General features: G+C 44.1%; 1 protein-coding gene across 1 annotated transcript; it reads right to left on the reverse strand.

The window, feature by feature from the left end:
* Positions 1 to 14,744: 14,744 nt before the first annotated feature.
* On the reverse strand, positions 14,745 to 17,553 carry LOC138998309 (zinc finger protein 252-like). The gene has a single exon (XM_070400370.1). It carries the CDS (start codon positions 17,299 to 17,301, stop codon positions 16,171 to 16,173), a length of 1,131 nt encoding a protein of 376 aa, XP_070256471.1. The 5' UTR covers positions 17,302 to 17,553; the 3' UTR covers positions 14,745 to 16,170.
* Positions 17,554 to 23,143: the final 5,590 nt, after the last annotated feature.

Raw genomic sequence — 23,143 nt, forward strand, 5'->3', positions numbered from 1 at the left:
AGCTCTGAGCCAAGGAGTCCACAAACATCCCTAAGACCAGTTTTCTCAGACAGTGCAGGATGTGTCTGGGAGTCAGGAGTCTTATAGACAGCTTAATGGGTCCCACCTGCTGTTCCTCTCCCTGGATGGATGACTATGTCCAGATCCATGGCTTCTATTTCTACCTCCTTCCTCTAGCCAAAGGTCCTTGGTGAGTTCCTGTGCCAGGTTATGGTCTTTCCTTACATGAACCTTAAGCTGTACTTAAAAGATCACACTTCAGTTGTTTGTAATATTATCTTCGGTAAATACAATTGCAAGCCAAATTGCTCTAGGCCAGTGCTGGCTGCCCATCTCTGTCATCTTTTATTAATACTTGGAATATTTCTGTTGTATTTGTAGAGAGGGATGTGCAGGATGAATCCTGATATTTTTTTACAGGGTGAACATGCAGGATGGTCTCAGAAGAGGCCTGGCCCTGTTGAGTTGCAACTGTGGGCTAGATATGATGTAAGTAAGGGTGGTGTTTAGATGATACCAAGCACCTGCTCATTTCCAACAGTGTTTAGGTGAAAGTACCATGGGCAGTAGCACATTTCTACCTTTTCTTTTCCATACTTGACACTGTGCTAACTTGTCATTTCACCTGTGACTTCCTGGCCTTTGACTACCTTCAACTGTGTGGCCTTTTTGCATCACCTGTTCCTCTGCATTGCTCCATCTTCAGTATTCTCTAACATTCACCTATACATGTGTTTTGAGATACACCTACAAGCTTAAATAATTCTTGAACATCAGCTACTAATTTATTGAATAGTAGAGGCCCGGTGCATGAAATTTGTCCATGGGTAGGGTCCCTAGGCCAGGCCGGCGATCAGGGCCTATCAGACTCCCTGCCTCCCCACCTCTTCCATCCCTCGCCACACAGGTGCTGCCACTGCATAGTTCCCCCCTCCTTGCCGCCACCGCATGGTTCCCCCCTGCCTCCCCGTCTCCTCCTTCCCTTGTACCCCACGCCCTGCTGCTGCCATTAGTCACCCACCATGTTCCGCAGCGCTCCCTGGTGGTCAGTGCCTGTCATAGCGAGCGATCGTTCTCCAGGTGGAACTCCTAAGGGGTCACTTTGCATATTACCCTTTTATATATATATAGATAGATTACTTGGCATGAGACATAACCATATTTGAGCACAGCTTTCCATGTCACCTGCAGACAAACATTGCTCAACTCTGTTAGCAGAAGAATGAGCTGAAGATCCTGCTTCTCTTCCACGTGGTGCTTACTGCATGTGTCATATTTTGTTTGAGATCTTCCTTGTTTTGTGATCTTCAGTAGCCCAGACCTTCATGGGAGTAACTTATAATCCTTCCTATAGATCTTTTGTTGTGAGTCAATTGCATGGAACCATGTTATGTGCAACACACTTTTGTAAAGGGACTTCCACCTGTCACCACAGTCAGCATTCAGTTCCTCACCATTTTTCTATTTTCACGTTGTTGGCATAAAACAGATGATGAGGAGACCAATTCTGAGCAGAGTGTATATGTACCAGGAGAGTCATGTCAGGGCTTTTAAGACAGCCCCAGCAACTCAGAAGACACATATTTTTCTCAGTCTTAAAAGATATTTTGGACCTGACTGAGTTACAAGCAGTATATTTTGAGCAATGAGCCTTCATCCATAACATATATGTGCGAGAGACTTCTGTTTCATTGCAAACCCTCACCAGCAACAGAGAGATGCCAGTGGACAGAAGCCGTGGAAAGAAGATATGGACAGGGCCTCACTTGCATCCCAGTGCAGCATTTACTTAATATGGGTGCCTTCAAACATTAGGGAGGTTGGGAAAGACTTGCCAGCCATCTGAGACATTCTCCAGCACCAGGCCACTTTTAACACTGGGTAGTGAGATTTCACAAGAATTTCTCAGTGGAAGAAGTCATGACTAGTGGGCTGAATGTGAAAAAGATGCCAGCCACAACCAGAAAGTTGTTCAACATCAGGTTGTCTGCTCCAGAGTAGTGATTTATAATAGTAAAAAATGTGGAAAAGCTTTTAGAAAAATCTTTATCCTCATTCATCATAGAAACGTTTACACTGTAGAAAAGCAATATGAGTGTAGTGATCGTGGGATGTCGTCATCCTGAGGTCCAAACTCATTCAACAACACAATGTCCACACTGGAGAAAAGCTGAATGAGTGTCATGATTGCAGGAAGTTCTTCAATCAAAGCAGTACCATCACTCAACACCAGAGAGGTCATACTGGTGAAAAACCTTATGAATATAGTGAATGTGGGAAATCTTTTACCTGCAACAATCACCTCCTTACCCACAGGAGAGTTCACACTGGAGAAAAGCCATATGCGTGTAGTGACTGTGGGAAGTCATTTACATACAGGTCTATCCTCATTCAACATCACAGCGCTCACAGTAGAGAAAAGCTATATGAGTGTAGTGATTGTGGGAAGTCCTTTAGGCAACACAGTAACTTCAGCCTCTCCTTTTCTTCTTCCTTTTTTTAATTCTGGGATTTATTTACCTTCTAAAATTGAAACTTTGTATCCCTTTTTTTAAAATTAAATATTTATTTTTCACATTATTATACTTGTTCCTCTTTTTTCCCACCATAACTCCCCTCCTCCCAGTTCCCTCCCCACCCACTGTCCTCATCCATAGGTGCACGGTTTTTGTCCATTCTCTTCCCGCATCTCCCACACCCCTTTCCCCGCCAAGAATAGTCCATTCCCTTTCTATGTCCCTGATTCTATTATAATCACCAGTCCATTCTGTACATCAGATTATTTATTCACTTGATTTTTAGATTCACTTGTTGATAGATGCATGTTTGTTGTTCATAATTTGTATCTTTACCTTTTTCTTCTTCCTCTTCTTAAAGGATACCTTTCAGCATTTCATATAATACTGGTTTGGTGGTGATGAACTCCTTTAGCTTTTTCTTATTTGTGAAGCTCTTTATCTGGACTTCACTTCTGAATGATAGCTTTGCTGGATAAAGTAATCTTGGTTGTAGGTTCTTGGTATTCAGCTCTTTGAATATTTCTTGCCATTCCCTTCTGGCCTGCAAAGTTTCTTTTGAGAAATCAGCTGACAGTCCTATGGGTATTCCCTTGTAGGTAACTGAGTTTCTTTCTCTTGCTGCTTTAAGATTCTCTCTTTGTCTTTTGCTCTTGGCATTTTAATTATGATGTGTCTTGGTGTGGTCCTCTTTGGATTCCTTTTGTTTGGGGTACTCTGCACTTCCTGGACCTGTAAGTCTATTTCTTTCACCAGGTGGGGCAAGTTTTCTGTCATGATTTCTTCAAATAGGTTTTCAATATCTTGCTGTCTCTCATCTTCTGGCATCCCTATAATTCTGATGTTGGTACGCTTGAAGCTGTCCCAGAGGCTCCTTACACTATCTTCGTATTTTCGGATTCTTTTTTCATTTTGCTTTTCCGGTTGGGTGTTTTTTGCTTCTTCACATTTCAAATCTTTGATTTGATTCTTGCGCTCCTCTGGTCTGCTGTTGGGTGTCTGTATAATATTGTTTATTTCAGTCAGTGTATGCTTAATTTCTAGTTGGTCTTTTATCACAACATCGAGGGTCTCACCTGATTTCTTGAGGATCACACTACATTTATTGGCGGTTTATAGAAAATTATTGAAAGACCTTAAAAGTGCATTTTTTAGCTCTATATCTGCCATTTCTGTCATGTTTCTTTGTCTCCGCTTTTTTTAAGCTTTCTTGGTGCACCCCCTTGTGGTCTTTGTGCGCAGTCTTGTTTTAGTTAAGCCTTGATTGTTTTCGGCAGTACTGGGGGTGTTTTGCCCTCCAAGCTAACTGGCTATGAGAGTCAGCTGTGTCTGCAGTGGGAGAGCTTCTGTGCTGGATCTCTAGGGCGGTGCTAATCTAGCCTTTTCCCAAGGCTATCCGGCAAATGCCTCTGTGCAGGGCTTGGGCGGGGCGGGTTCCTGGGCATCTACAGGGCGGGAGGAGCGAGCAGTTATGGCTGCTCTCAGTTCCGTCCCCAGGGGTTCTGCCACTCAGAGTCTCACCATCCTCTGCAAACCTCAGAGAGAAAGCTGCCTTCGATTTGCGACTGAAGCCAGACAGTCTGGCTTCTCCCGTTTGAGTCTGGGTCCCTAGAGACTCGCCCGGATCTGGAGCTCAGAGTCTGAAACTCCCTCCCGATTGAAAACAACAACTGCGCCCTCCGCCACCAGCCCGCTCCACATGCTCTCCGCACCTTAGTATTTCACTTCAGCACTGCGCCTCCTCTGCGTCTCGGTATGTTATTCTCTTTCCTCCTAGTTGTAGAACTTCCACTCAGCCAGCCTTCCTGTGGTTCTGGATGATGTCTGTTCCGTCTTTTAGTTGTATTTTTGAAGTGGTTGTTCGAGGCAGCAAACTCCAGCGTCAACCTATGCTGCCATCTTGGTCAATCATCCATCTTTTTTTTTAATTGAAGACCAAACAGCAATTTAAACAAGATGATACTTCAGCTGTTGCATATTTACTTGTTAAACACACACCAGAATTTTTAAAAAATAAATTTTTATTGATTTCAGAGAGGAGGGGAGAGAGCTAGAGAGAAACATCAATGATGAAAGAGAATTGTTGATTGGCTGCCTCCTGCACATCCCCTACTGGGGGGAGGGGGGGGCTCGAGCCTGCAACCCGGGCATGTGCTCTTGGCCAGAATTGAACATGGAAACCTTTAGTCTGCAGGCCAAAGCTCTATTTACTGAGCCAAACTGGCTAGGGCACCAAGATTTTGTTTGAGCCTTAGCCTAGGTCCTAGGGCAGCCGTGGGCAAACTACGGCCCGTGGGCCGGATTCGGCCCATTTGAAATGAATAAAACTAAAAAAAAAAAAAAAGACTGTACCCTTTTATGTAATGATGTTTACTTTGAATTTATATTAGTTCACACAAACACTCCATCCATGCTTTTGTCCGGCCCTCCGGTCCAGTTTAAGAACCCATTGTGGCCCTCAAGTCAAAAAGTTTGCCCACCCCAGCCCTAGGGTGTGGTCCTCAGTTTGGTTGATTTGCTTCGGGGCATGAGTGGTCATTTGGGCGACTCAGAGGGCATGGGCTAGACTCGCAGGGGTGGGCAAACTTTTTTAGACTTACAAGTCCAGGAAGTGCAGAAAACCCCAAACAAAAGGAATCCAAAGAGGACCACACCAAGACACATCATAATTAAAATGCCAAGAGGAAAAGATGAAGAATCCTAAAAGTAGCAAGAGAAAGAAACTCAGTTACCTACAGGGAGTACCCATACGACTGTCAGCTGATTTCTCAACAGAAACTTTGTAGGCCAGAAGGGAGTGGCAAGCAATATTCAAAGTGATGAATACTAAGAACCTACAACTAAGACTACTTTATCCAGCAAAGCTATCATTCAGAAGTGAAGGCCAGATAAAGAGCTTCACAGATAAGAAAAAGCTAAAGGAGTTCATCACCACCAAACCAGTATTATATGAAATGCTGAAAGGTATCCTTTAAGAAGAGGAAGAAGAAGAAAAAGGTAAAGATACAAATTATGAACAACAAATACACATCTATCAACAAGTGAATCTAAAAATCAAGTGAATAAATAATCTGATGAACAGTATGAACTGGTGATTATAATAGAATCAGGGACAGAGGAAGGGAATGGACTGACTATTCTTGGGTGGGGGGAAGGGGTGTGGGGGTGAGTGAAGAGATTAGACAATAATCGTGCACCTATGGATGAGGACAGTGGGTGGGGAGTGAGGGCGGAGGGTGGGGTGGGAACTGGGTGGAGGGGAGTTATGGTGGGAAAAAAGAGTAACTAATGTAATAATCTGAACAATAAAGATTTAATTAGAAACAAAACCAAAAAAAAAAACAAACAAAAAAAAACTACTTCTGCTAGATAGCGGGTTGGGATAGGACCAATCAAGTACCTGAAAGGAATTGTTAATGGGAGTATGTACCACAGCCAACTCATGATGGCAATGCCGCCAAGGTGGATACTTCAGAAATAGCCTGTATTCATTATACAAACATGGAGGCAACTTGGGTGGGGTGGGATGTCTTGAGAGAGGGTACAGGTGATGTCAGGCAGGCCATATATAGTAAGGAACCATTCTCGTCAGATCCACCCCTCATGCTCTTCGGGATCTCCAACTCTGCTAATGCCATGGATATACCTTGGTGAAGGTTCTACAGTAAGACAGCTATTCCAATATTTAATGGCTGTAAAACATATGGGGACCCTGGTTGACCTTCTCTCATATCTATAATCTCCCACCCAATGAGTAAGATAATCTGCACTTGGGTGGCCCATGATATCTGTATCATTAACAAAAACAGGAACGCTGGGGTCATCCCAAGTAATGGCCATGAGAAAGGGCAGATCTGGAATGTATGCCCAGTATGGAATCTGAGCATCACAGACCTGAACAGCCATAATTGACAGCATGGCTAGAAACAAAGTCTCAGCACTTCGTTGTGCTCCTTGATAAACGACTATGGCCTTGGCCTCCGTTTTCAGCTTCTTCAACTATCCCCAAGTTGGTGGAGATGTCCTCCGAGTTGTCTGTGATCTCCGTGGCAGGGGTGGCAGCATGGGCGCTAGTGGACCAATTCGTAGCCTCTTGAATGGTGGAGTGACTTCTTGTTCCACTTCGTCCTCCATTTTGACCTTGAAAGGGCCGGACACAGCGGCTGGGGATCCAACGGGGCTCAGAGTCCCCTTCAGGAAATACACAAACAGATCCCCGAGCCCATATCAGAACAGGGCTGGGGCCATGCCATTGTCCTGTAAGTAAGTCTTTCCACTGTACCCAAGTGTGGGATCTGGACAATGAGGACCACTGTTGCTCCGCAGCGGTTTTGCCCTGAGCATCACCATTGAAAAAATTAAGGGAATAAAGAGCTCTATTAAGTAAGTTAGCAGGGGTATCTACATACTCCCCCTTCCTTATTTTTTCAATTTGCCTTTTTAAGGTCCGATGAGCTCGCTCAACTATTCCCTGCCCTTGAGGATTGCATGAGATGCCTGTTTTATGCTGGATTTGAAAAGTATCACAAAACTTCTGGAATGCAGTACTTGTGTAGGCTGGACCATTGTCAGTTTTACTGGTATGGGGGATGCCTAGGAAAGTAAAACCTTACAAACAGTAAGCAATAACATTTTTAGCGGCTTCTCCTGTACGAGGGGATGCAAAAATAAAACCAGGAAGTGTCAGTAGAAACATGGACATAGCTTGTTTTCTGAAAGATGGAATATGGGTTATGTCCATCTGCCATAGTTGGCCTGGTTTGTAGCCTCGCGGATTGACTCCTTCTGTAGGAGGAATGAATGTGGTTAGAGGGCATTGAGGACAGAGTTTAACAATTTGCTGAGCCTGTTCCTATGTGATTCGAAACTGCTGATGTAGGCCAGTGGCATTTTGATGATGGAGATAATATGAGGCTTTGGCTGCATCTAAAGGAGATAATGTGAGATAGGTAGGTTTAGTAAGTTGATCAGCATAAGTACTTCCCGCAGAGAGAGATCCAGGTAAATCTGTATGAGCTCATATATGGCCAAAGAAACAAGGGTGAGAACATTTCCTGAGTAAAGCTTGTACCTGTAGTAAGAGAATAATCACTTCAGATTAGCCAGTGTCATGTAAATTGGCAGTTTCTAAGTGAATCATAATATTTACAATATAAGGAGAGTCTGAGTAAAGGTTAAAAGATTGAGTGGAAAGTTTGCATAACTCTTGATATACTGCTTCGAGCTCCACGCGTTGTGCTGAAGTGTGGTTAGTCTGAAAAACAAAGGGTTGATTATTGATAACTAGGGCAGCTGTGCCATTATTAGAACCATCAGTAAACCCAAGAACTGCATGAGAAATTGGTTGAGTCTTGACTGCATTGGGGAAAATGAAGGAATGCTCTGTAAAAAAATTGTATAAGTTTATTAAATGGGTAATGAGAGTCTACTGTACCGTGATAGCCCAGGAAGGAAAGAGGCCATTTATCATCCATATGAAATAGCCATTGCCTTTGTTGAGCCTTATAGGGTACCACGATGGTATGGGGCTCTTGACCAAAAAGTTCTAGAGATCTGAGACATCCTGCAAAAATAAGATCTGCTACTGCTTCTGAGTAAGGATAAACTACCTTTTTTGGGGAGGAGTGCGGATGAATCCACTCCAAAGGTCCCTGTTGCCATAAGAGGCCAGTAGGATACACTGGCGTAGCCAATACTAAATACAGCCATGGCTGTGAGTAATCAATTTTTTGTACAAATTGTTCCTTTAAGGCAGCTCCTATGTGGGAGATAGCCTTGCGAGCTGCAGGAGTAAGCTGATGAGGGGAGAGCGGGTCGCTATCCCCACGAAGAATATCAAATAAAGGTTTAAGGTCATTAGTAGTTATGCCTAAAGTTGGCCTAATCCAGTTGACATCCCCCCAAAATTTTTGAAAATCATTTAAAGTCTCTAGTTTGTCTATCCTGAGTTGAATCTTTTGAGGTCGAATTTTTCTTCCTTCTATGATATGTCCAAGATATAGGTAAGGGTCTCGTCTTTGAACTTTTTCAGGTGCAATAATTAACCCAAATTTAAGAAGAGTCTGTTCTAAGTCATCATACACTTGTTCTAATTGACATTCTATATAGTGAGCTAAAAGGATGTCATCCATAAAGTGTATGATATAAGCCTGCAGATGTTTCTCTCAAACTCCGCTAAATTGCCTAACAAACTTTTGACACAGGGTAGGGCAATTAGCCATTCCCTGAGGCAATACCTTCCAATGATAGCAGCACATGGGTTCCTGAAAATTAGTAGATGGGACACTGAATGCAAATCGTTTGCAATCAGAGGGATCCAGAGGAATAGTGAAAAAACAATCTTTTAAATCTAGTACTAATAGCTTCATCCCATTAGGGATTGCTACAAAGGGAGACCAGGCTGTAAAGGTCCCATAATTTCCATAGTCTTGTTTATTGCCCTTAAATCCTGTAAAAGGCGCCAATTTCCTGATTTCCTTTTTTATGATAAAAATAGGAGTATTCCAAGGACTGGTAGTCTCTTCTATATGCCCTAGCTGGAGTTGTTCCTGTACCAACTCGTGAGCAGCTTACATTTTTTCTTTGGAAAGGGGCCACTGCTATACCCATACAGGGTCATCTGACTTTTAAGATACCTTGTCAGCTATGTGGATAACAGGAGAAACAATGACCACCCCCTAAAAATTTCCCTGCGCTGGGGTGGTAACAAGGGCAACACCCAGGGCAGAGAGAATGTCTCGTCCCCATAAATTCACATGGATCGCTGGCAAGATATATGGCTGAAATAACCCAGAGTGACCTTCAATGTCTTGCCACTTTAACATTTGTGAACTCTGTAAAGGAGAGTTGGTCTGACCTATTCCTTGAAGTTGTGTCATAGCTTCTCTATAGGGCCACTGTTTAGGCCAGTGAGCTAAGCTTATGACAGAAATATCTGTTCCTGTATCTAAAATCTCTGTAAATATTTTCCCTTGTATAAGTAAGGTTCTCTCCAGCCTTGAATGAGAAATGGCTTGTACCCAATATGCCTTGTCCAAGGGGCCAAAACCCCTGGCTCCCTGAGACTCTGGAAAGTAGATTGCCTGTGGCAGGCAGAGGGAGCAAAAGCAATTGAGCAATTTTCATGTCTGAGGTGATGGTGATATCTCTGGGGGCATAGACCATGATTTTAATTTCCCCCTCATAATCTGCATCAATTACTCCTGGAAAATTTTGTAATTTTTTCATAGTTAAGCTGCTTCTACCTAGTAAAAGGCCAAACATCCCTTTAGGAGTAGGTCCATACACTCCTGTAGGGATGGCCTGTGGTCCCAATTCTGGAGTTAATACATATCGCCCTATGGACCCAAGGTCCAACCCGGTGCATCCGGGGGTTGCTTGGAATAACTCTTGTATCGTTTTGCTCCCTGGGGCAGGCTGGGTGCTGTGCAGCCAGCTGGCCTTGAGACAGCACAAGGACAGGAGGGTAAACAGACAATGCCCCTATTATTTGCCAGGGCTGGGCTGGACCATACTGAGCACAGGCTGTTTTTAACTCCTTCAAGGTTTTAGAAGGAAGCAGGTCCTAAGTACACTCATGGTGTCCCATGTTAGGGTTCACCTGTTCCATAACAGGGAAGGTGTGAATGTCCAATTCTTCACCACACTTTCGTGCCTCTTGCAAAGCCATCTATAGAGGGGAAAGTGGAACTGGTGCTGCACAAGGCAGAGGAGAGCGGTGGGACGGCCCCCGCGGCTTCTCTTTTTCTTACCAAGAAGCTTTAATTCTTCTAAAGAGTGTTCTAACACATCCTCCATATCAATACCCTCTACAGTTCCAGCAGAAAAATATTCTTCCTCCTCTTTTGCCTGAACACCTGTATCATCATCATGATAAGGGGCAGCCGCTTCCTCAAGATCCTCCTCATCTTGAGGATTTAATTTGTCTTTAAAATTTATATTATTCCTTTTTAATAAACTGTCTTTCTCAGACCCCCGTTTTGTGCCATCACACTGCTTCTCCTTTTTTCCTGGCTTAAGAGACGGTTGATTATGGTCATGCCTGGGGTCTAAACAATCCCGTATCAAATTCCATAAGGAAAATGCATCAACCGGGGTCTTACTTGGCCCAAGGGCTTTATAATGATTGCACATTTGTTCTCCAACTTTCTGCCATGTTTCTAAGTTAACGGTTCCTTCCTCAGGAAACCAAGGGCAGACCTCCGGGATGAATTTTAAAAAAATTTCTACTTCTTGTCCTTAACCTTACTTCCTTTACTGTTGAGCATAGACTTTAACATTTTCCCATAAGGGGCATTTTCCCGAGATTCTAACTGTCCCATGCTTTACTCCCGACTATCAAAAAATTGCTCCTCCCTTACCTTAATGAGTGCACTCTTTATCCGGAGGAGTTCCTCCCCGTCTGCTTCCCAAGTCCTCAGTTCCCTGATCTCCGGGAGCCAATTTGTCAGGGCCATCCTGACAGGTTGAACCAGGCTGAAGTAGGGAGGTGGTAATTGAGCAAAGAAAGAAAGACAGGAGAACGGGATTGGGAGGACTGCAGCTCAATCGAGGAACTGCAGCAAGTTTATTAAGCACGCAATGCCTTTTATACACAAGACACTGAATAGGAGGTCTGTCAAGAGGAATGTATTCTTAATTCATTTTAATCTCTAAGGGAGAGATAGAGCAGAAGGACAAATTCTCAGTACAGCAAATCTCAGAAAATAGTTACAGACTTCTTGATAAGCCAGGAAAGGCTGTTCTCATTCTACAAAGGTTGCTCTCATTCTACTGATAACTGCCATCCAAACAAGTCTGGGAAAACTGTGTGGGTAAGGGTCCCAGCCTTGCTAGCCCCTTCAGGTGCAAGATCCATGTCAGCTTATACCCGGTCTCCAACAGATAATTATCAATCTAAGGGAACAAAATGGTCCTCTTCTTTCCTTATTGGGAAAACATCCACCATGGCCTGGGCAGTGAGGCTTAATGGTAAGAGAGTCAGCCTACACACATGAAGGGTGGAGAATTAAATTCTTTGTCAAGGACAAGTACCTGGGTTCAAGGTTTAATACATGGAAACTATTGGGGGCTCATGCGGGTGAAATCCAGTTGATGTGTGTCTCTTCTAAGTTTCTCTCTCTCTCCATCCCCACTCTTCCACTCTGAATAATAATCAGTGGGAAAATATCCTCCTGTGAGGATTATGAAAAACAAAAATAGAACCATCTACCACCGCTACCCCAACAAGGGGCTTCTACCTGCACAGCCCACTCCTCCTTATGCTCTCTTGCCTTTTTTGGGGATGTTCCCATTGCAGCTTGGACAAAATATCTTTTTAATTTTGCATTGCTTAGAGTATTATATATGTGTCCTTTGGTTTTTCTCCCCTTGACCTTCCCCTGGCCTCCCATATCCCCCAGTGTCTTGTGTCCATTGGTTATGCTTATATGCATGCCAGAAGTCCTTCAGTTGTTCTCTTATAGCCCTCCCCCACCCCCGAACCTTCTCCAGCCTTCCCGCTGTAGTTTGACAGTCTGTTCAATGTTGCTCTGTCTCTGTATCTGTTTTTGTTCATCAGTTTATAATGGTCTTAATTAACTATAAATGAGTGACACCATGTGATATTTTTATTTCATTGATTGGCTTATTTCACTTACCATAATGCTCTCCAGTTCCATCCATGCTGTTGCAAATGATAAGAATTCCTTTTTTTCAGCACCATAGTATTCCATCATGTAGATGTACCAGTTTTCAAATCCATTCATCTGCTGATGGGCACTTAGGCTGTTTCCAGATCTTAGCTATGGTAAACTGTGCTGCTATGAACATAGGGGTGCATATATCCTTTCTGATTGGTGTTTCTTTTTTTCTGGGTATACATTCCTAGAAGTGGGATCACTGGGTCAAATAGAGTTCCATTTTTAACTTTTTGAGGAAAGTCCATACTATCTTCCATAGTGGCTGCATCAGTCTGCAGCAGTGCATGAATGTTCCTTTTTCTTCGCATCCTTGCCAGCACTTGTTGTTTGTTGATGATAGCCGTTCTGACAGGTGTGAGATTGTACCTCATTGTTGTGTTGATTTGCATTTCTCAGATGATTAGTGACTTTGAGCATGTTTTGATATGTCTCTTGGCTTTCTGAATGTCCTCTTTTGAAAAGTGTCTATTTAGGTCAGTACACATCATAGCAACTGGTCGTTCCGCCATTCAGTCGATTTGCATGTTAGCCTTTTATTATATAGGATATTTTATTTTTTCAATATATTTTATTGATTTTTTAGAGGGAGGAAGGGCAAAAGATTGAGAGTTAGAAATGATAAGCTGTCTCCTGCACACCTCCTACTGGGGATGTGCCCGCAACCAAGGTATATGCCCTTAACCGGAATCGAACCTGAGACCCTTCAGTCCGCAGGCTGACACTCCATCTACTGAGCAAAATACACACACATACAGACACACACACACACACGCGCGCGCGCACACATGCACAAGTGGAAGTGAGAAAATGCACAATTAGCTAAATAGGGACTCCAGGCAGCACCCACATTTAGGGATATATTTTGCGCAGTGCTTGGTGAGTGTGGCCACTCAGTTTATATCCACGGAATCAATGGAACTATGAGGGGGAGGAAGGAAGGATAGGAGAACCCACGGGAGAAATGGCCATTTAGGTTTGAAGGTTAAGAATGTCCCAGTGATGGACTCCTGGCTACCTCTCCCTGCTCTGCTTCGCTCCCCAGCTTCTCCTCAGGCACCACAATCTGTGCCTCTCTCCCTGCTCCAAAGCCCCAACTGAGTGTTTGCAATAGAAAAGTCCTGTGTTCTGCCTTTAGAGAATAAAAACAATGAAACTGCTCTTTTGCATCTTCCTCCAGCTTTTCATGGGGCAGCCTTTCGGCGCTTTTATCTTGATTTGTTGATGATTGCCATTCTGACAGGTGTGAGATGGTACCTCATTGTTGTTTTGATTTGCCTTTCTCAGATGATTAGTGACTTTGAGCATGTATGTTGAAACTGGCTCCAGTTCCCCCAGAAGCCAGCTGCCCTGTGGCTTTTCCTTTACACAGTTGGATGTTACCCACTTCTTGAAGGGATGCAGCTTTGGTGCAACACAGCTTTCTCCTCACCCTTTTGGTCCACTGGCTGGCTGTCCCTCTTAAGCCCACTTCCCAGTTCTTGCTGTACTCCAGGCATCCTCTGCCCTTCCTTCTTGTAAAATGTCTGCTCAGGTGCATGTAATTTGTTAATACCAGGAGGATATTCTTTGATTTAGTTGTATTTCCAGTCTGGCTCAAGACAAGATGCACAATACATCTGCCTATTAGGCCCCCATTTATTTTATTTATTTATTTGTACTACTTTCTGATCCTTGCTGTTAAAACCAGCCAGACTGACCTCCCTACAGCTTGTATATGCACAGGGCAGGCTTCCACCTGGAGCCTGCCACCACTACCCAGAATTCCTCAGTGAAGACCCCACTGACTAACGCTGGTTTCACCTCCCCCCATAGCTGCTGGTCCATTATCTGTGGACTGTCCTCCACTAGATGCCAGTTCCCAAGGACAGGGGACTCTGTATTTGGGGCATCTGAAAAAGTTGGGCTCAACAGTATCCACAGCCTCAACACATGGTTGCTGAGCCTCCATCCAACGGGATTCAAGTTCTCATCCCTACAGCCTTCCCTCAGCCCACCCACTCAAGGAACCTGGCCCCTGAGCTGGCAGGAACACGTTCATAGGCACACAACCTCTCTGCCCCTCAACCAGACACCCCAGCAGCACACTATTCTCCAGAATCCAGGAACTATCCCCTCATTGCAGGTCTCCCATGCACAGGCAAAACTTAGGGAGGGGCACACTGTCCACAACTCATCCTCCAAATGTGGAATTATATGAAGACCAAGCCAATCCTTCTGAAAATGCTTGTACTGCAGAATGTTCTCACCACTGACAATACACACCACCATATCCTGGAGAACCCATGCTATCTCCAGGACCGGCTGGGTGAGGAGTGGGGGAGAGTCGTGCTTTAATTTTAATAAAATTAAAGTGAAAAATAATCTCTAAAGTGAAAATGAGACTTAAACACCAGTGGGTCTCAGGGGTGTGAGTGGGTTGGCTGGAGGCAGAACTTTCTAAATGTGAACTGATTTGGGGACCTGTAGCATCAGGGGGCTTCTCTCAGATACAGAACTAACTTCATGTGCAGCAGGCCAGGTACCCCGGGGTGGGGAAGAGCAGGCTCGAGAGACCTCTGGATGGAGACAGAAGACCCCTGGCCAGCTCATCTTAGGCAGACACAGAACCCAAATCCCTCCCAGTGCCTTGCCTGGGCCTCCTCTCTGCCAAACCCTGGGAAAGATACAGTGTACCCAGCTGCAGTGGGAGCATCTGAGGCAAAGGCTGAAAAGTGAGCAGGACACCAGGGTGAATGTTTGAGTTTTTTTGGTAATCCTCATCTGAGAATATGTTTCCATGGATTTTGAGAGAGAGTGCAAGGGAGGGGAGAAAGGAAGAAAGAGATTGAGGGGGACATCAATGTGAGAGAGAAGAAAAAAATTAGATGCCTCCTACATAGCACAACATGGGCTGGGACAAACAGGCAAATTAGAACCACAAAGTCATGCAGTCTTTATTTCAAGGCCATGAGCAGCAATGCACTATAAGCCAATTGGTCAAAGAGTGATTTCCTGGCATGATGCTGTCCCTCCTAAGGCAAGAAAGTTTGGGAACCACACAATATCTGTTAACTCTATGATGATGGATCATAATTGTGCTTGACAATCATCCCTGGAGTTGAACACTTGGGTTGCGGGAAACGAGTTAAGTCGGCTCGCGTGAATTGCGCGTACTCCGCGGGAGCCGTCTTAAACTCGGTTCATATAGATTTGCGGTGGAGTGCGGGAAACGTGTAAACTCGGGCCGATTGTAACTGCGTATTACCAAATATTTCATTTCAATCGAACCCATACTTCAAAAGATATAGGCATTTTAACGCGCCATCTTATATTTTGGCGGGAAATTCACCCGCAACCCAAGTGTGAATATAACCAACATAATTAAAAGTACAAAAGAAAAACACCTTTACTAAAAGATCATAAACCAGACAGAGGACAGCAAGTGGTTCGCAGGTTGGTGAATCAACACCTGGAACAATTCATCACAGCATAATGTGAGAAGCACATATCCCTGAAAGAGGCAGCACTTCTTAGTTGAGGACGGGTGCCCTGGATGAGTCCTGGGTCAGGTGCATTACCTCCACAGAGATAAAGGAATGAAGATCCTGTCAGGAGCTGGAATAATCATAATGTTCTCAAGCACAAGAGAGAACACAGAACACATTTCCCCTGAGCACAAAAGGGTTGGGACTGATACACAGTCTTCAGGTGAGCCAGGTGGTAGAGGGGAAATCTCTTCAGCCACAAATCAATCGGGTAGAAGATCTGTGCATGTTACCATTGCAATGCACTCCTTCAAGCCTCAGTTGTATTGGAAACTTATGCGGAATCTAGTACAGTGTATGTCCCATTAAAAGGGTTTAAATTCCGGAAAATAGTTCCCAAATAGTGGCCTTCAGTGTTATTATTCAAGTGAATAAAATAAAACATTCTGTGCAAATTTAACACTTCTCTCCACTGTGACCTCTCAGATGTTTAATAAGACTAGATTTTTCTCAAAAACACTTCCCACATTCAGTACAATCATATGGCTTCTTTCCAGTGTGAACTCTCTGATGTTTAATGAGTTTAATTCTTTCACTGAAGGACTTCTCACATTCAGTACACTGATATGGCTTCTCTGCAGTGTGAACTCTCAGATGGCTAATAAGGTTAGATTTTTGGCTAAGAGACTTCCCACATTCAGTACACTCATACGGCTTCTCTCCGGTGTGAATTCTCTGGTGTTTAATGAGTGTGCTCCTCACACGGAAGGATTTCCCACATTCAGTACATTCATATGGCTTCTCTCCAGTATGAACTCTCTGGTGTTTAATGAGTGTACTTCTTTCACTGAAGAACTTTCCACATTCAGTACACTCATATGGCTTCTCTCCAGTGTGAACTCTCTGGTGTTTAATGAGTGTACTTCTTTCACTGAAGAACTTTCCACATTCAATACATTCATATGGCTTCTCTCCAGTGTGAACTCTGACATGTCTAATAAGGCTAGATTTTTGGCTAAAAGACTTCCCACATTCAGTACACTCATGTGGGTTCTCTCCACTGTGAACTCTCAGATGTTTAATAAGCTTAGATTTTTCACAAAAAGACTTTCCACACTCAATACACGCATACGGCTTCTCTCCAGTGTGAACTCTCAGATGATAAATAAGCTCAGATTTTTTGCGAAAAGACTTCCAACATTCAGCACACGCATATGGCTTCTCTCCAGTGTGAACACTCTGGTGTTTAATGAGTGTACTTCTTTCACTGAAGAATTTTCCACATTCAGTACATTCATATGGCTTCTCTCCCGTGTGAACTCTGAGATGTCTAATAAGGTTAGATTTTTGGCTAAAAGACTTCCCACATTCAGTACACTCATATGGCTTCTCTCCAGCGTGAACTCTCTGGTGTTTAATGAGTGTACCTCTTTCACTGAAGGACTTTCCACATTCAGTACACTCATACGGCTTCTCTCCAGTGTGAACTCTGAGGTGTACAGTGAGGTGAGCCCTTCGATGAAAGGACTTCCCACATTCACTACACAGATAGGGCTGTTCGCTAGGGTGAACTCTCTTATATCCAATGATGTTAAAGATTTGCCTAAAAACTTTCCTACATTTGTTACACTCATAAATCATTTCTCCAGAATATGCACCCTGACATTGAACAACTTTCAGGTTGTGGCTGGCAGCATTTTCACAGTCACCCCACTGGTGATGACTTTTTTTATCAAGAAATTCCTGTGAAATCTCACTGCCAAAGGGTAGCTCCTCAGTTTTGAGAATGGCCTGGTGCTGGGGAAGCTCTGAGTTGCATTGCAAGTCTTCCCCAACCTCCCTGCTGGTTGAAGGCACTGAAGATAAGTAGACGCTGCACCTGCTCACATAGGATGCCCTGACCATAGCTTGTTTCCAGGGCTCCTCCCCACATTCATTCCTCTGTCCCTGGTGAAGGTTTGCACTAAAATAGAAGTCTCCAAGACATGCATCAGTACAGAGGGCTTTCTGATCAAAGTATGCTGCATGTGACCCAGTCAGGTGAAAAATATGTTGTAACACAGAGAAACAGCGCTTACACAGATGGGTCTTCTGGGTATCTGCAGCTTTCTTAGATGCCCTTACTTGTGACTCTCCTCGTATAGATACACTGTCATCAGAACAGGCCTCCTCATCTTCCATTTTATGCCAACAACCTGAAAAGTGAGAAATGGTGAGGAAATGAATGTTGAATGTGGTGACAGGGGGAAGTCTGGTTACAAGAGTGTGTTACACACACAAATTGGTTCCATGCAATTGTCTGAAAATATGAGATGTGCAGGAAGGATTAACAAGAGGCTCTTGTGACTTTCTGGGCTAATGAAGATCACAAAATAGGAAGGCCTCAGCAGAAATATGACACAAACATGGCAGGCACCACATGGATTAGAATATGGATCTCCAGCTAATCTTTCAACTAACAAAATTCAGCACAGCTTGCCTGCTGGGAACTGGGACGAGCTGTGCAAGGTTTTGGCTCCATCTTATTCCAAGTAAAATTCAATAAAAGAGTAGCTGGTTTTGAGGATTACTTAGCACGTATGTGCATGTCATAACACATGTGCAAGTCAATGTTGCAGAATACTGTAGTGGCACCAATGGAGAGAAATAGGTGATGAAGAAGTGAGCAGTCAGCACTTGGCCAGAGCAACACAGCTTGCTATATTATTCAGGGAAGAAAATATAACAAAGAATTGAATGGGGGCCTTACAAGAACAGCCCATGGTTCATGTAAATAAAGACCATAACATGACACAAGCTGCCACAAAGAACCCTTACCTAGAGAAAGAGTGCAGAAGTTGAAGCCATGCATGCGGACACTGTAAGCCTCCATTGAGGAGAAAGTGCAAGCTGGGACCCATTAAGCTCAATGCAAAACTCCTGACTCCCTAACACTTCTTGCACTTTTTGAGGTTATGGGTGTTAGTGATGTTCGTGGAGTCCTTTGCTCAGGGTTCCCCATCTAGCTCATCCCTGGAAGCCACAGCACGTTTGACAGGAAAGCGGGAAAAATTAGCAGAGGCAATGTTCTGGCTGTGGGAGAGGGAAAGCTATGGCTGAGGAATAAAGGAAGAGAGGGCATCACCTCAGGACACTGGGAGAATGTGAAGGTCTTACCTACAGATGATACAAGGGCAAAAACTTCCTGCATCACATCGCAGTACAGAAGTCTCTGAGCCTCATCAAGGAGCCCCCACTCCTCCTGAGAGAAGGCAATGGCCACGTCCTCAAAGTTTACATCCTGTCATAATGGGGACAGTACAGCCCATGATCAGATTGACTCCTAAGATTGTAAGTCTGTCATACTCGCCACCCTCCACACCCATCGCTCTTTTCACACTACACATCAGAGAAAATACCAGGTCTTCATCCCATGAAAGCCACTGTCTTCTTATTTTCCTGCTGCTATTTTTCTTCCCACAACAACTAAGACAGTTGAGCAGATAGAAGATACCTGAGCTCTGGACCTCCCAGGTATGCCACACTGCCTCTTATAATACAGTGGGAGTCAAAAGCATAGGCTAGAGAGGGATGTTGGCCATAAAGAGAGTGTGAGTGATTTGATACTGATCTTCTCAGGAAATAGCCTTAATGTCCCTACGATTGTTCCTCTAAGACACCAAAAACATGGCATCACAAATCACCACCCTCTTGACCCCAATCCCAGGGTGTTGAGGCCATCACTTTTCACAATCTACTGCACATAGTTCCTTGGCAACACTTCTCTCACACAGCTTCATTCCCAGAGGCACAACTTCAAAGGTAATTCAAATATATCTTGGCATGGTTAAATTTTTTTCCTAATCAGCATCTTTTCCAAAAATATAGTTCACCACCTCCATAATCTAGTTCTCTCTTTCCCTTCTTCCTTACCCATGCCAGTGGAGATTTACAAGACTGGGTAACACTGATGAATGCTACCTCATTCCCATCAACCAGTGTGTCAGAAATCCTATCTTCCCTAAACCAATGACACTTGGGAGTAAATGCTTTGCATTTGCCTCCCTAAACAAAGGTTAAATCGTTTATGTCAATCTGATTAGTGTCATTTGTTGTCCACACCCAGGGACAAATGAAGTTAGAAAATAAGCCTTATTTTGATTAGTTCTTTTATTCAGGAGGAGCCAACCCGGTCCCTCCCTGCAACATGAATGATAAAATGTTAAGGAATTTTAAAATTGCTCAAACCTCGCTGCCTTGGGTCCAGTTCTGCGTGTGTAAGAAGGGACAGAGTAAAGTTTAGTAGCAGGCCAGAAGAAGCTGGCAAGGCCATCCAAACCACCCAGCCGCTATTGGCCAGAGCCACCTGAGGCAGACCTCCTCGGACTGGCAACAGCTCATTTTGACTAGGACAGACTGGGCTTTTTCCAACTGGGCCCCCATGAGCCGATGGTCAAAATGAAGATCGGGGGCCAGACTGTGAACTTTATGATTGATACAGCGACAGAGCACTCGGTAGTTACTCAGAAGGTAGCTCCCCTCTCAGGACAGGAAGTCACCATGATTAGAGCTACTGGTACCACAGCTGCAGACTGTTCTGCCGCCCCCACCGATGTCAGTTAGGCGGCCATTAAGTGGTTCATGAATTCCTATATTTACCAGTTGACCTGGTACCTCTAATGGAAGCAGAAACCACTTTTGCCCCAGATGGCTCAGCACAGCCTTGCCTAGGTGAAGAGACCTCTCCAATGATCCTGTCCTTAGCAGTGCTGAGAGAGGAAGAATGGAGACTTTATACCCCCCAGCCAAAGTCCCCCACGTCTGTTCTTGTCAGGCCCCCATAAGGGGACTTGGGCAGTGTTCCTGTTATCTGCCCAAATTCCCAAGACTGTAAAAGTACTTGTTCACTGATAAGGTGTAAATGTGGGTTTATTTAATGTTTATATGTCTACTTAGGTATAAATATTTATTCACGTAAATATGGAAGTCTACAAAAAAAAATATTTAAGACTGAAGGCTGAATGACTGTGCGGGGTGAACCCTGAAAGGGCGAGGGCTAGGCCCTCCACCCTGCCCCAGGGTAAGGGCTACATCCTCCATCTTACCTTGGCCACGTGCTTGGCAAGGACCTTCTTCCCGGAAATCTAAGACTCTGCTAGCCACACCCAGGAACAAGACATCGACTTGCGCCTGGCCAATCGGCAGAGCACAGTCCTTTCTCCTTCCCTTACTCCAACCCCCCCTTTAAAACCCATCTCTAGGCGGGGTTCTGTCTCTCAGCCACTTGGCCTGCCATTGTGTCGGCGAGTCTGGTGGATGGGGAGCTCAAGCTAGCTTGAAATACAGATTCTTATGCTTTTGCATCAGATTGGCTGGCTCCCTGATGTGGTTTCTTGGGTATCTTGAAATCTGGGCATAACAAACCCCAAGAGTAGAGGGTGTCTGGCTGCCAAGAGGGCAAGTGCCCAACTGGGCAAAGAAGAATACCCACCAGGTTTTGGTCTCTATTGAGAAACAGCTAACAGTTGGCAGCTTGTATACTGTCTTTCAGACCTGAGTGACCATGCCCATGTCAGGGGTAGTACAAATCTCAACTGTAGAAAACTAGGAAAGGCCTGTTTGGAATAGAAGATCTGAGGCATGGTTATGCATTTTTGAAGGACATGGAGAGAAGGTTTAAAGTCTGGTTTGAAAGTATAACATTTATAAAGGTTGTGTACGTGATTTTTAAAAAGGAAAAGAGAAATATTAAAAGGAAATTAATCAAATAGTACAGGCCAGTAAGCCAGAAGAGAGTAAATAATTTACATTTTGCCTCCCTAAACAGAGGGTAAATAGTTATGCCAAAGTACTTAGGGGGGACTGATAAAAGAAATATAACAGTTACTATTTTGTTGTAACTCTGAAAAATCCATGAAAAAGGGCTGGCAAGGAAAATCAGAAAATCCTAGAGCAGATCAGTATGTTTTTCTCCTTATATAATTCCTCTGAAATCTGGCAATGCTTAATAAGTCATGGCAATACATTTCTTTGCATGAAATCAATAAGACCGGTTTTCAATAGTGATTTTATTAACCGGAAACTTTGACTGGAGTATCATGTTTTAAAGAAACGTGTCTAAGCTCTGAAGACATGAAGCCAATAAGAGTGCCAAAGGAAAAGCCTGGTATCCTGCTTGGGAGCCGTGAAGATGGCTGGCGCTGGAGCTTCAGGCCCATGCCCTACCATCACTGGCGGTTGGACAGAGTAGAAGGGGAACAATAAGGATGCCTCTGCATCCCTGCGGAACACCCACACACTCTGGGCCGCAACGAGTAGGAGGGCTGCTGAGATGGGCCTTAAAAAGCACACATTAGAAGAATCCATTTTGTTGCATGTCAGTTATACATAGACTTAAGAAAGCCTTAAAAAGTACTTCCAAAAAAAGACCTGGATATCCCTGTCTTGTTAGGAAATTAAAATCGCAACCGTATATGGGCTCTACCAACTCTCTCCTAATTTCCTGGGAGGAGCAGCCTTGCCACAGGAGCAGCAAATATCGGCAAGTACTGAAGATTTTTGCTATCACAATCCACAGGAATGATGACTGGTTACAAAAAATACATCCTATAACTGGTCAGAGAAGGTCTGAGGTCTTGCCAGTTAAGGAAACCTTGAGGTGAGGCCAGGGGCTCCAACAAACTTTATTTTTTTCTGCCAATGAGTTCAGCCACAGAAAACAGAGATGGAGGCCCTGAGAATGTCTGTAAGCAAACATCACACCAGCCACAGACCTTGGATCATTTTTGGAAAACGTTCAGAAGGGCACTTTTCCTTCAGTTTACTGCAGTCTTTCCCACTCACTGTGACTACAGTGTTTCTGTCCTAATGGCAGTTCCATTTAAACCTCAGAGTCTTACAACAAGTGACACCAGCATATGGAATTTCATTATTCATGCCACATGGCTCCTGTATAGTATGTGGCGAAGATCTGTCCTAAACATTGCTGAGAATTATGTAATACTTATTGTGAACAGAGAATATAATTCATATTGTTCACACAAGCACAACAAAGAACTCCTATTCTGGGTGATTATTGAACTCACCAGTGATAGAGGCACCAGGCTACAAACAAGAACCACAAAGACTGCAAAGTCATGCAGTCTTTCAAGGCCTTGATCAGCAATGCAAAATAACCCAATATTGGACCAAGAGTGATTTTCTGCTATTGTTATGTGCCTTCCAAGCACAAAATGTTTGGGACCCCAAAAATGCTGAGCCATACTAATTTTCTCTCTTAAAGGCAACATTAATAATTAAGGTGCTGCCCTGCTCAGGGGGATCTCCAGCCCTGTCCTAGACCACACCTCTCTGCTCCTTCAACCACACACCCCAGCACCACACTATGCCCAGAGTTCAGTGTCCATCAACTCAATTCAGTCAGGGGCATGTATCACCTTCAGTGGAACATCCCAGGTACAGCCCGGAAAGTGTATAGAAGGGTGGGCTGTGCAGGCAGTAAGCA

Source organism: Myotis yumanensis, unplaced genomic scaffold (assembly GCF_028538775.1).
Source record: "Myotis yumanensis isolate MYYU_CA2020_CCGP unplaced genomic scaffold, mMyoYum1.0.hap1 SCAF_20, whole genome shotgun sequence".
NCBI classification, from domain to species: Eukaryota; Metazoa; Chordata; class Mammalia; order Chiroptera; family Vespertilionidae; genus Myotis; species Myotis yumanensis.

What these genes read in the sequence shown, in the direction of transcription:
- LOC138998309 (XM_070400370.1), bottom strand. Translation starts at nt 17,301, where the DNA reads ATGATTTATGAGTGTAACAAATGTAGGAAAGTTTTTAGGCAAATCTTT.